Source organism: Marmota marmota, unplaced genomic scaffold (assembly GCF_001458135.2).
Source record: "Marmota marmota marmota unplaced genomic scaffold, marMar, whole genome shotgun sequence".
Classification (NCBI taxonomy): domain Eukaryota; kingdom Metazoa; phylum Chordata; class Mammalia; order Rodentia; family Sciuridae; genus Marmota; species Marmota marmota.
Window position 1 is genome coordinate 54265368 of NW_025999977.1, and position 13291 is coordinate 54278658.

The following is a 13291-nucleotide window of genomic DNA, read 5'->3' on the forward strand; positions in this document are numbered from 1 at the left end:
GGGGGCGGGTAGCTCAGTGGTAGAGTATGTGGTTACTTAGTATGTTCAAGGGCCTGGGTTTAATTACCAGCACCTTCTGGCTCTTTTACATATGTGATTTTTTTTTTTTTTTAATCAGAAAGACTATACCTTTAGGCCAAACTGGAGATTTCATCATGCCTGTTTTTTTGTGTTCTAAAAGCATCACGTACCTTCTACAGAATTTCTGGGTACTAAGCCAGTATAATGAATTCTTGGTCATCAGCGACTGGCCTTTCTTTATCAGGATTCCCTGGAGGCTATGTCCATGGAAACAAGTTCTATCGGCATCTTCTTTAGCCCAGTTGAACTGAAAACTTGAAGGGCTTTTTTTTTCAATAGTTGGTGTTGAATCAACCAGTGCACTAAATTGCTTTTGTAGATTTACCACCATTTCTGGAAATGAAGGAAAAAGAACAAAGGAATAAAACAAAAACTAACATTAAATCACAAAGCCTGGAGTTCCCTTGATAGCAATCTTGGGTTCTCAGTTTTCACAAACATGTGATGCTAACGTATGATGGTAACTTAAGCAAAACTGAAACTAGATGGGGGCATAAGGGATCTACTTAAAAATGATTAAAATGGTGAATTATATATGTATATATTTTATCACAATTTGTAAAAGAGAACATACAAGACAATCTAAGGGAAATTCTTTAGAAGTCATAAAAATACAGGATTTTAGATTCTGATGGGAACTTAAGCTCTGTTTTGAATAATGACACATTCCTCAAATAAAGAGATTCCTACGGAGACTCCTTGCAGAGGGGGATGCTCCTCTGCATATGTGCATTAGAACATTTCAAAGAAGTAGGAAATTTATTTATGCATTCACTTTTCAAGTCAAGATATCTAGCTATTCTACAACTGTGTTGTTAGCTACCCTGCGTGAGTGAGAAACAATTCAACTCACCTCTTCTTTTATATACTACTGGTCTGTCGATGTGTGAGTAGTAGAGTGGTTTTTCACTTTTCCACATGTACCTGTGCAAGGTAGAAAAAAAATGCACCTCAGCACAATTCAGGACAGTTTCTCCACGCAGTATCTGGAATTTCTGATATTCAGTTTAACAGCTCTGGCTTGGAATGGCCTATTGGCACATGTCTACACTGTCTATAGAGCTCACACCCCAGAAGGAGAACTAAGTAAGAGCAGGCCAATAGAATGGGGTGCTCTCCCTTCCATGCTGCCGCATCCTGAAGAAGCTATTAATTACACAAAACAAAATAGGTTTCTCTCACTATAAAATTCCCTTGCTTTTTATCACAAGTTGTAAAAGAGAACATACAAGACAATCTATATTGTCTATATTCTGTCTTTATCTATATTCTGATAAAGTGAAGCCATCTAAGAAATTGTTCCTATCGCTTTTGCCTTGACTGCCTTTTGCTGACATCTAAGTTAGTGGTACTTCTGATTCTGAAACTCATAAAGTAGACAAGAAATGCCAGTCTTTTTTGGAAATCTATCCTATTCCTGGTGAAAACAAGGATGGTAAAGCCCTACTAGTGTTCCCTGCACTGACTCAACCTATTCTTGCCAGAGAAAGCCAGTCAGGGAGGTTTACTGTAAAACAGGGATGTTGGATTAAGCCGGCCCTGCAGCATCCCCTCAGGGGCAAGACTAAGAGTCATCTTGCATTCCTATAGATTATCAGTGATCAGGCCTAAATTCAGGCCAAAGGGAAGTGATATGTTTGATTCTGGTTATAGTGACCACTGCTAAACTTTGCAGATGCTGCAGCTCTGGAACAAAGATAACAATGTTCATTTAAAATCTCATTTTCATTCTGAGTTCCCTGAAGTGAAGGACTTTCATAACCTGTGGCAAAGAAAAGAACATTGAATCAGAGGACCTGGCTCTGCCACTTTCTAGTGAAAGGTCTAGGGACCTTAAGTGACAAATGATGGAGATTCTCAAAGGCACAGACTACCTCAGTTTTCTTTATGTCCCTAGTGTTGGGAAGGAATAGCATACAATAGGGACTCATTTAAATATCTGTTATGAATAAATGAATAAACAAATTAATTTAACATCTCTAATTAGTTTACTACAGAACTGGTGTGAGGAATAATTTAGACAATACACGTACAGGTTCTTTAAATCCTTTTATTATCTAGATCTTCCCTCTTTCCTTTCATTGTGGTACTAGGCTTGAACCCAGTGGTGTTCTACCACTGAACTACATTCCAACCCTTTTTATTTTTTGAGATATGGTTTTACTGTTGCTGAGGATAGCCTTGAATTTGTAATCCTTCTGCCTCAGCCTCTCAAGCTGCTGGGATTACAGGTGTGTGCCACTACATGCAGCTAGATATTTCTTAACTGCCTGGCTAGTAGGCACTTTCTTATCTGTGGACTTTCTGGAAAAGATGATAAGAAATAAGAAGTCAGAAATATAATGATTTGTATTTATCTACCTGTGGTATCTTACAATTGGTAATTTTTACCATTCTTTTTTTTAAAATATTTTTTAAGCTGTAGAGGGTTACAATATCTTAATTTTATTTATTTATTTTTATGTGGTGCTGAGGATTGAACTTAGTGCCTCACACATGCCAGACAAGTGCTATACCACTGAGCCACAATCCCAGTCCCTTTACCATTCTTTTTAACAAGGGAAAGAAAATATTCATAAAAGTAGGGGTTTTAACAATACGATGATAGCAAATGATTGCTTTAATGAATGGAAAAATTGAAAATTTTCAAGGATTTAAGAAATACTTAATCAAATCAGTATAATCATGACTATACATAAAAGAGAGAGGTTAACTTTTTACTTTAAATTTCCACAGTGATTTAAAATGTTAAGAACAGAAATAAAATTTCTCTAGGCCGATGCAGTGGCACATGCCTATAACTCCAGCAACTTAGGAGGATGAGGCAGGAGGAGTGAAAGTTTAAGGACGGCCTCAGCAACTTAGCAAGACTCTATCTCAAAGTAAAAACTAGAATGTAACTCAATGGTAAAGTGTCCCTGGGTTTAATTCCCAGTACAAAAAACCCCAAAAAATAAATAAATAAATAAACAAGAGAGAAAGAAGAAAAGAAATGAATTTCTCTAAATATCAGGAAGCAGTAGAGATTTGTAATCAGTATAACATAGGAGATAATCTTCCTAAAATTATGTATAAACTAAAATTTGGTGAAGCATACCACATTTAAAATAAATCAGAGAGGGCTAGGGTTGTGGCTCAGAGGTAGAGCGCTTGCCTAGCATGCATGGAGCACTGAGTTCGATCCTCAGCACCACATAAATATAAAATAAAGATATTGTGCCCACCTATAGCTAAAAAATAAATATTAAAAAAAATAAAATAAATCTGAGAGCTTGTCATTTAACCCTATGGTAGCTGAGTCTGTCTTCACTTTTTAAAATTTATTTTCTTAAATGATAAAAGTAACAAAACTTAAAGTAATAAAGAAGTTCCCCAAACTCAATAGTCTAATCGCAGTCCATGGGTGTACTCACTGTAAACATTTCTTAAGAATGCCTAGCCTAGATAGGTGCTTCTTATTCATTTATAATAAACACCTCCACAAGTGGCAATCATGCTAAAATCAAGGAGGCATTATTACTTCCTTAGAGTCACATGCCCAGAGGATAGGAAAGGTGACTTAAGATAACAATGCTCAACTGTCTGGACAACCCCTCTGAAACTACAGCTTCTTCAAAACTTTGCTATACTGTACCTTCCTCTTCCCATTACATAAAGCTACCAAAACAAAAAACAAAAAACAACAACAACAACAAAAAAAAACATGCTACAAAGGCCTTAGGGTTTTCTAGCTGGAAGACACTTCCATATTTTCTTCATCTCTATGTGATTTGTTTCCCTATTTAAAAAAAAAAAATTAGGGCTGGGGATGTAGCTCAGTGGCAGAGCGCTTGTCAAGCATGCATGAGACACTGGTTCGATTCTCAGCACCACATAAAAATAAACAAATAAAATAAAGGCATTCTATCCATCTATAACTATAAAAATTTAAATATAATTCACATATAGTAAACTCATCCTTTTCAGTGTACTTATGATTAGCATTAACACACACATTACTGAGTGCCTGTAATCCCAGTGGCTGGAGAGGCTGAGGCAGGAAGATTGCAAGTTCAAAGCTAGCCTCAGCAATTTAGCAAGGCCCTAAGTCAACTTAGTGAGATCCTGTATCAAAATAAAACAAACACACACATATAGTTATATAATCACCACTACAATTAACATACAGAACATTCCATCACTCCAAAAATCTTCCAGGTCCTTTTCCATACCTTGACCTTGGGCAATGATTAGTCTGCTTTTTTGGTTCCTATAAGTTCAGCCTTGCTCAGAATATAATATAAATGGAATCATGCTAGGTAACTTTTTGAGTCTTTCATTTAGCATAATGCATTTAAGATTATTTCACACTGTTGGATGTAGATTTGTTCCTTTGCATTGCTCAATGGTGCTGCATTGTATGGATATACCAGTTTGTTCATCCAGTCACCAGCTAAAGGACATTTGGACTGCTGCCAGTTTTGGATGAATATGAATGAATCCACTATAAACGTTTCTGTACAGTTTTTTGTATGAACATAAGTTTTCATTTCACTTGGGTAGACATCTAGGAGTGGAAAGTGTTTGATATTGTAATTAAATATATGCTTAACTTTATGGGAAAATGCCAAATGTTCCAAAATAGCTGTACCATTTTGCAATCCCACACTTGGTATGATTAGTTTTTGTTTTTGTTTTGTCTTGAGTCATTCTAATCTGTTGTAATGGATATTGTATGTGGTTTTAATTTGTACTTTCCTACTAACTGATAATACTGAGTATCTTTTCATGTGCCATCAATACATCATCTTTGGTCTGTTTATTTAAAAACTGAGCTGTTTTCTTATTATATTATAGATAAAAATCTTTTATCAGATAGGTGATTTGTACATAATTTCTTTCAATATCTGGCTTCTTATTCTCTTAAGTGTCTTTTGAGGAAAATTTCTTCTGATAAAGTCCAATTCATCAATATTTTTCACACATAAATTATGATTCTGATATCATATAAGAAATTTCTGCCTAACCCAAAAGGCCACAGGGCTCTTCTACATGCTTTAAAATGTTTTTCCATGTTCTTCTCAATACATCCTATGACAAATAAGTCACTAAAGCAGCTTAGTAATCTTTTTGGGGTTTCCAACTATTGTTTACTAGTGTTTTTTATCATCTCATGCATAGGGACCCATGATTAGCTGTAGAAAGTGTTTTAATCATTTTCATCTGACAACATGGAAGATGATATCCAGAGGAACAGAAAGAAAAATTAGAAATTTAGAGTTGTCAGCACTGAAAACAAACAAACTACAAAAGGAAAGGAAAAAAGAAATTGGTATTTTAAAATGGAGAGAGATAGGGAAGAACAAACAGGTACAGGTGGTGACTGCACAGCGCCCTGTGCCAGCATTAGGTGGTAGTGATTAAAATTAGTCAGTGGTGATTCACACCACATGTGTAGATTAGTCTGTAGCACACACTCTATGAAGGAGGACTGTGGTAAGACAGACCCTGGACAACCTCCCTAGGGCTTGGAGTCCCCATGGAAAATGGCATTTTATATACAGATTTACTTTTTTTAGTTATTAAATTCTCCCCTGAAGTAGCAAAATGTCTGTTAAGTCTACACTGACTGTAACAGTACAATAGGAACAGGGCCATGTTTGAAGTGTGAAGTGGGTTGGGATAAGTAATACCTCAATACCTCCAAGACACTGGGCAGCATGGCCTTCGAGCTCCGGGCCCTCAGAATCATCAGGACTGACCCCAATACACACCACAGAAGGAACACAGACTCTCCAAGATGGTCTCTTGCTCTTGCTGCTGCTCTCGTAACTACTAAGACCCATTTTATTTTACACACAGGATTATAGCCACATTTTAAAATTTTAATCACAAACTATTTTTACCATTTTTCTCATAACTGAGTATCTTCACTCAAACAGTGACCAACAAATTTGTTTAGATAATAACTACATTAAAGTACCTTTTCTTTTTTTCTCAAGATAATAAAATTTTTTTTAAAAAAGTAACATGCTAAAGATAGTACTAAAGAAACTTCATCTTTCAATTATGTCCTCTTTATGAAAATATGTAGAAAAATTTTACTTAACTTTCAAAACTTCCTATAACCTTTCTATTCAGAGAACTACCATCTTTGAAATAATCTGAGTGAATATGATCAAGTAAAAAAAAACTGATTCCAAAGACCCCATTACCATAACCACTAATTTTAACAAGTTTCCTAAACATGTCCTATATCAGTCTTCTTGATTGTAAGATGTCAATAATATGGAAATATTTTTAATATAATACATTTAATTATATTAGTTTCCCATCAAGCAATCAAAGACATGTAATGAGGATTACACTAGTCATGCCCACTAGTTGCGGGGAGGCACTTCCACTAATGACTGCCACTGTACTGTTTTTTTTGCCGGACTTAGTTCATTTCCAGCTTAAAGTAGGTAAACCGAAATTGGCTTTCTAATTTTTTAACATTTGGTTCTGCTTTAATCAAACCCAGCTTCTCATCTGTAACCTGTTCTGTATATTTTCTACATGGCTGCATTTTTAGAAATTTGATCAAGAACATCAAGAATCTTTGTGTACAATATTCTTTGCCTCTTGCAAGGACTCTCACATTCAGCCAGTCCCACAAGACCAGTGGTCTTCTGAAGCATACCTGCTATGAAAGCTGAAGAGCCCTATTTTACTGATAAGGAAACTGAAGCTGAGTAAATTATTCTTTTAAATAATCTGAGGAATTTAAATATTTCCAAAAGGACATAATTACTTGATAGAATTAGTACTATTATACATTTACATAAACAACAGAGATGTTGACATTTTCTTCAACATCTCATAAAGATTTAAAGTTCTAGGAATATATATGAAACCATGTGAGAGATAAATGGAAATGTACTTTATATGATAAGTGTTTAGAATTTCAGTGTACTGAGGCTAGAAAGTGAAGTCACACTAGTCTATAATGTAATCACACTCAAACCCAGCACTATCTATCCCTAAAGGGTTGCTTTTTCCTCTCTATCACAGTGGACCTACCTCTGAATGACAGATCAAAGAGAAATCAAGCAACGAGGTTAACTGAATTAAATATACTTGCTGACTTCTTCCCTTTGTTTTTGATTTTCACTGAGATCATTATTTGGGGGAAACATTCCAAGTAAATATATCACAGGGTTTCATTTCATTTGTAACCTTTGTAATAATGGGAGGCATAGATGGGAAATCACTAATTTTGATGAAGGGAAGAGAGAGGAGTATTAGAAACACAAGCAAGACTCATGCAAACTGTATAAAGCAAAGTACTAAGGACAATGTAGTACCCTGTGGATTTCAATGAAAAACTGGCGAAATATAAAAAATAAAAGGGGAGCGTGTGTTGGTTAATAGTTATTAGTAATGGAAAAATGGAGAAAATAGGGCCTGGAGTATAATTCAGTGGTAGGGCATGAGCAGCAGGCCCAAGACCCTTGGATTGGTTCCTTGGACTGCCAAAAAAAAAAAAGTTAACTAGAATGTATAGGGCTACAATGATATTTCTAGGAAAAAAGTCACAGTACTGAAAAGTATAGAAATTTCAGCTTTCAAATGTAAAGTAACTGACACAGAAATAAAGTAGGTGAATCTAAAGTGAGAAGAAAACATACTTTGCTCTTGTTTCCTCCCATTTTTGTCTTTTCTCATCAATGGCTTTCTTCATGACTTGATACCACTTTCTGAACTCAAACCATGGCTTATCTGAAATAAATGAAATCCATGATTATTAGCAAAATAAATCACATAATAATAACATACACTGTTCACTTGGGTCTTTATTCATTGAAGTAACGAAAGATTTACATAATAGCACTTGGAAATGATGAATGGAGTCACTGTTCCCATACTCTAATGTGACTTTCCTGAGTAGTTTGTCACTCCTCCTCTAAGTTCCTACCTGTACTGTGCCCCCCCACCCCAATATTACACTGTAACCATCTTCTGAAGTGTCGGTTTCTCCTACACTTGACTGTTACCTCCTTGAGAATGGAACATTTTGTTTGTCACTACACAATCAGGTCTCCTCCCCACCCCAATTCCAATAGCCAGCACACACAGTCTGACGCTGCTCCAACATGTTCAGCAAACACATGAATTGAAAAGCAAATGATAAATGTGTGAAATGTGCTATAACAGCTGAATACAGACTTCTAGTTTCATCAGCAACTATTTCTGTTCTTTCTAATCTTAATTCAGATTCTAGAGAAAAGGAAGAAAATGGAATGTATTGGACATCTGGTGTGTGTTCAAAATGCAGCAACATTAAGTACAACAGCATTGAGCACAGTCAAGGATAAAGGGGGATTATTCTCCACTATACTCCAACAAAGACAGTGTCTTTAATGTCTAAAAACATTTTTGACCTAAAACAATATGGCCTTGTAGGTATACAGCCAGAGGGGAAAGCAAACTACCAAAAGAATTGTAAGCATAGAGGACAACTGTAATAATTAACACAACTCAAGGTTCTTTGACCTTAGTAAACCACAATTTTTCTGACTCTCAGTCTCCTCCTCAATGAGGGGAGGAAGGGAATGGAGGACAACAGGGGAACAGAGACATGGGAACAATAATCCTTGCCCTGCTGACAGCAATGATTCTGAGGCCTCTAAGGAAGACAGGTTTGAGTGCTTTCTTTACCCCCACATTACACAGTCGGTGGATCACCTTTAGCATTACAAAGGACATTAGAAAACATCTAGTTCCATCTTTCAATTTATATAGATGCCAACATGAGCACTGTACAGAAAGAAGTGTTTTATTTTGCATATATTCTAGAAAGAATATACAGTGAGTACTACCACGGAGGGATAAGAAGGAAGAGCACTCAGGCAGAGGGAGAAGCAGGAGCAAAGGCTGAGGCATCAGAACAGACAGGGTGATATGTCAGAAAGTTGATGGTAAGTTCATTGTCTAGCCGGGCTAAAGAGAGGAAGTTGAAAGCAAAGAGTCACTGAAATTTCTTAATAGTCCACAGATATAACTAGATAATTATGAAAAAATAACCCTGGTAAACAAGGTGCATTTGTATAGATGAATATGTGCACATGTGTATTATTCAAGTTTCCCCCTACATTTCTTTCATCTTTTAATCCATCATCTACATTCACTTTGCATTTGACTGATAAATTAAGTACCTTGCTTGTTCTCTTCATTATGTATTTCAGCAAGATCAGACAAAGACCTGGAGATAACAATAAATCAATTTACTTAGAAATCATGTATTTAGACAGTTAAATTTTGAATTTTTCTTAAAGAAAAGTAGAAAACAGTAATTTGAAACTGATGTCAAATCTTCGTGGAGAAGCAATCACTGAAGCAGGGAAGAAGACCCTATGAATACTATCACCCTTTGTTGACATTTGGAAGGAGTAACACTGTAAAATTCCTCTATGTTCTAAGACAATCTTTAAGAGACAATGCCAGAAGCCTAAAGGTATCTAGATGAAATGCTGAAATGATTCTTTAGGATTTATGATAATATTTTAAAACTCAGAAGTATGGAGTAATGAGAAACACTGCTACCTAAAGATTATGAATGAAATATGGTCAAATGACTGACATCAACGAAGCCAAAGCACTACCTGAGAATGTGTCACTACATGGTACTAGCCAGTATCTACAGTTTCTCACTGAGATAACACATGGAATCCTCAACTTTGAATTATTAGGTAAAAGCAATGTTTACCCTACCACTTAACAAAAGCTAAGATTAGCACAAGAAAGCATTACTTGCTGTATGACTGACACAGACTTACCATTCTAAATTGTCATCCAATAAAAAGAGCAGTTTCAATACAACCACAATGACAGCTACAGCTTGTATGTCATATTTAACAGCTTTTGCCATTTTAGCTATGGGATCAAATGTTAGGAAATCTACTTCTCCTATTCCAGTCATTTTTACCACTTGGCAGGTTAATCCATGCATTTCATCTGTTGAAGAACAAAACAATAAGATGTGAATTAAATTCTTTGGCTAACTAGATTGTAGTTAACATGTGTATCCATATAAGCAACCATTACTTGAGATAATCAGTCAATCAATATTGAAACAAATGAAGGGCGTTTGTTGCCTCAGCATACTTAAGTCACCTCCAGGGGCCCAGGAGTGTGTCTATGTAACAGCACCAAATTCATAGCTCTCTGGTTTTTGGTCCATGGCATCATACAACCGAATGCACTATTGAGAGGAGTATTTATGAATTCTGAACACATTGCAGAGGTCCTCTTACAATCTTACGTATGGGTGGTTTGTGACCAATTTCAGACATTTTTAAATCTCAATCCTAAAGTTCAAGGATTATCACATCTTTTTTTTTTTGAATTTTTTAATGTTTATTTTTCAGTGGACACAACATCTTTGTATGTGGTGCTGAGGATCGAACCCGGGCTGTACGCATGCCAGGCCAGCGCGCTACCGCTTGAGCCACATCCCCAGCCCCATCACATCTTATTTTGTAGACCTATTTTGATTAAAAAAATTGCTAACTACTTTCCCCTGCTAAGTAATAAAACAAACTCAATATAGGACATTTATAGGATAATAAAGGTAGAAGAAAGGGAACAAAATCATGAAATACAACTTAGAAATATCTCCTTTAACATTTTGGTGTTTTACTTTTAATATTTTTCATTTCATGTAGCTGTGGTCATGTTATTTTATAATTTGGCTTGTTTTGTTTTTTTATAATAACAAACATCTTTTATGTACTCTTCATAAACATTGTTTTAAAAGCTAGATAATGTTGCAATAAATATATATATATATATATATATATATAATTTATATAAATATTACCTTTTTGTTGGATTTTTAAGTTGTTTCTGATTTTTCAGTATTATAAATAAGGAGACCAGTAAAATTTATATATAATTTTTTCCCATATTTCAAATTATTTCTGTTGAACAGATTTCAAGAAGTGAAATTTCTCTTCCCTGGTTCTTTATTATACTGCCTCCAAAATCAATTAATAAATACCAAATGACAATAATGTCTCTCTGCATATACTAAAGTACATTTAATTTTACTCATTCTTCTCAGGAAGAATCAGGTAAGAAATACTTTTATACAATAGCATCCAGAAAACACTGTTACCCTCTTTCTGCACAACAAACATAAGAACTACACTAGCTATTAACCAGCCTATCACATTTTGGTAATCCATGTGTCCCTTCCATAACCTATTCTTTATAAGTTCAAGTTTTTTAGAATATGTGATAAAACACAAAAACTTTCCATCCCTGTGAGAACCATCGAAGAAGTATTTACAAAAATCCAAAGAGTAATTTGATCTGTTACACATCAAAATACAGAAATAAGATCTTCCAAATTCTGGAGTTCTGATCAAATAGTGTCTTTTCAAATCTCATTTAAATCACATTTCTTAGCTTTATAAATGATACATTTGGAAAGCTTAAATTATTTTTGTTCCTGTTTTAAAAAATATTTTAAAATTATAGACATTGATATTTGTTACTAACATTTCTACTTTCATAACTAGCTAATGTATATAGACTGTTGATTATATGCATTTTTTCACATATGCATTTTCCCTCCTCTAAAATGCATTCCAACTGCGAATGTAGCACACACCTATCTTCCTAGCTATTTAGGAGGCTGAAGTGGGAGGATTTCTTGAACCCACAAATGCGAGACCACTCTGGGCAACCCATAAGACCCAATTTTAAAACAAAAATACATTCAATCACATTTCTGATATTGCTTAAACAATGATGTAATCATAACATGTTTGCATTTTTTCTTAATAAAAGTCCTGAATTTCTCACATTTCTAGTCTAGCAAGAAATTCAGGGCTGGCTTCCATCAGCAGATTCCATCAGGGTTACCTGTGTCTTGGTGTACTGTGAGCAAGGCACAGTGAGGCTCTCTTTAAAGGCTGTCAGTGCCTCAGAGAGTTCATTGTGATCTGACCAGACTCCCATCTTTGTTTACTTTAGAGACTGGAAATAGCAAATGCAATCAAACAACAAAAACGTTACCACAGATTAACTTCTGGGATTTTTTTAAAGTTAGAACTCATTATGTAGTAATAATGCTTCGTGCAAATAAAGAAGTGCTACATTTTTTTAAAGCAGGTCATTAATGACACATACTAAAATATTTGCTACTTTGCTTGCACTCAGCAAACTTGCTATAAACACCACATATATTCTCTCAAGCATAAATCTCTCACACTAAGATAGACCTTTGTTTCTGAAGAGTTGTCCTTTAACCATTTTAAATTTCTAAATTCTTTTAAGAAAGGATTTTGTAATGAAGCCTCATGTTACTATGGACCCTTTCAGGTGGCTCTAAGTAGTCTATGACTGGAAAGGGATTCAACATTCTACTTCTCACAATCTCAGCAGTGACACCCCTCACCATAGACACCACACCTTACCAGGGAGATTCACTTCCATTAGGTATTTCATACTCAGGACATTGGGATGAAGGTAGCAGGCTTCAGTTATGTCTGGAAAACGAGGCAAATCTAAAAATGTGGCAACTTCAATCACATTTTTATAGATATCCTCATAGTCAGGCCAAGACTGAAATAAATGAAAGGCAGTTAAAAAAGCAATTCTTGTAACAAAAATTATTTTTAAAGTTTTCTGAATTAAAAGTAATATGTATTCTTTGAATAGAATCTGGAATATGGAGAAAAATATGAAAAGGGAAAGCACCTGCAAATCTTTACTATTCTAACTTAACAATTTTCAACATTAACATATTTCATTAAAAAGCTACTAAAATTCTATTTGGCTCATAAAATTTGGCCTTCCTACCATATCTAGTGAAATCATTACTTCTTGCCTCAGAAGGATCTAGAGGAAGGATAAAGTTGAGACTCAACCAGGGTTATGGTGTTGTCAGTACTACTCTAACACACAACTCTCATCTCTTCTGCATCCTCTCATTAATCTTCAAATCCATTTCCACAAATGCAGCCTATGTGAAGTAATATTCACAAGAGTCTATGTGGAAGATAACACCAGGCTTTAATTCTACTAGTTGATATCCACAACTCAACTTCATAGTAATTTCTCACATATAAAAGCTTATAAAATTCAGAAAAATCTGAATAAATATCAATATATTAACTCTGTTCAGTCCTTGAAAATTGCCCTTGTTGCTTTTGCATCTTCTGTTTATATTTTTTCAATGTAT

At 35.0% G+C, this 13291-nt stretch overlaps 1 protein-coding gene across 2 annotated transcripts in view; it reads right to left on the reverse strand.

The window, feature by feature from the left end:
- The window catches only part of Taf1b (TATA-box binding protein associated factor, RNA polymerase I subunit B), a 75461-nt gene that overhangs the window by 5354 nt on the left and 56816 nt on the right, over positions 1-13291 (reverse strand). For both annotated transcript variants that reach the window (XM_048804826.1, XM_048804825.1), the window contains 6 exons: positions 12525-12672; positions 9879-10056; positions 9258-9304; positions 7731-7821; positions 935-1005; positions 192-414 (listed from right to left, as the gene is read on the reverse strand). In XM_048804826.1, the coding sequence (XP_048660783.1) occupies positions 192-414; positions 935-1005; positions 7731-7821; positions 9258-9304; positions 9879-10056; positions 12525-12672 (758 nt within the window). The remainder of the gene's footprint in view (positions 1-191; positions 415-934; positions 1006-7730; positions 7822-9257; positions 9305-9878; positions 10057-12524; positions 12673-13291) is intronic.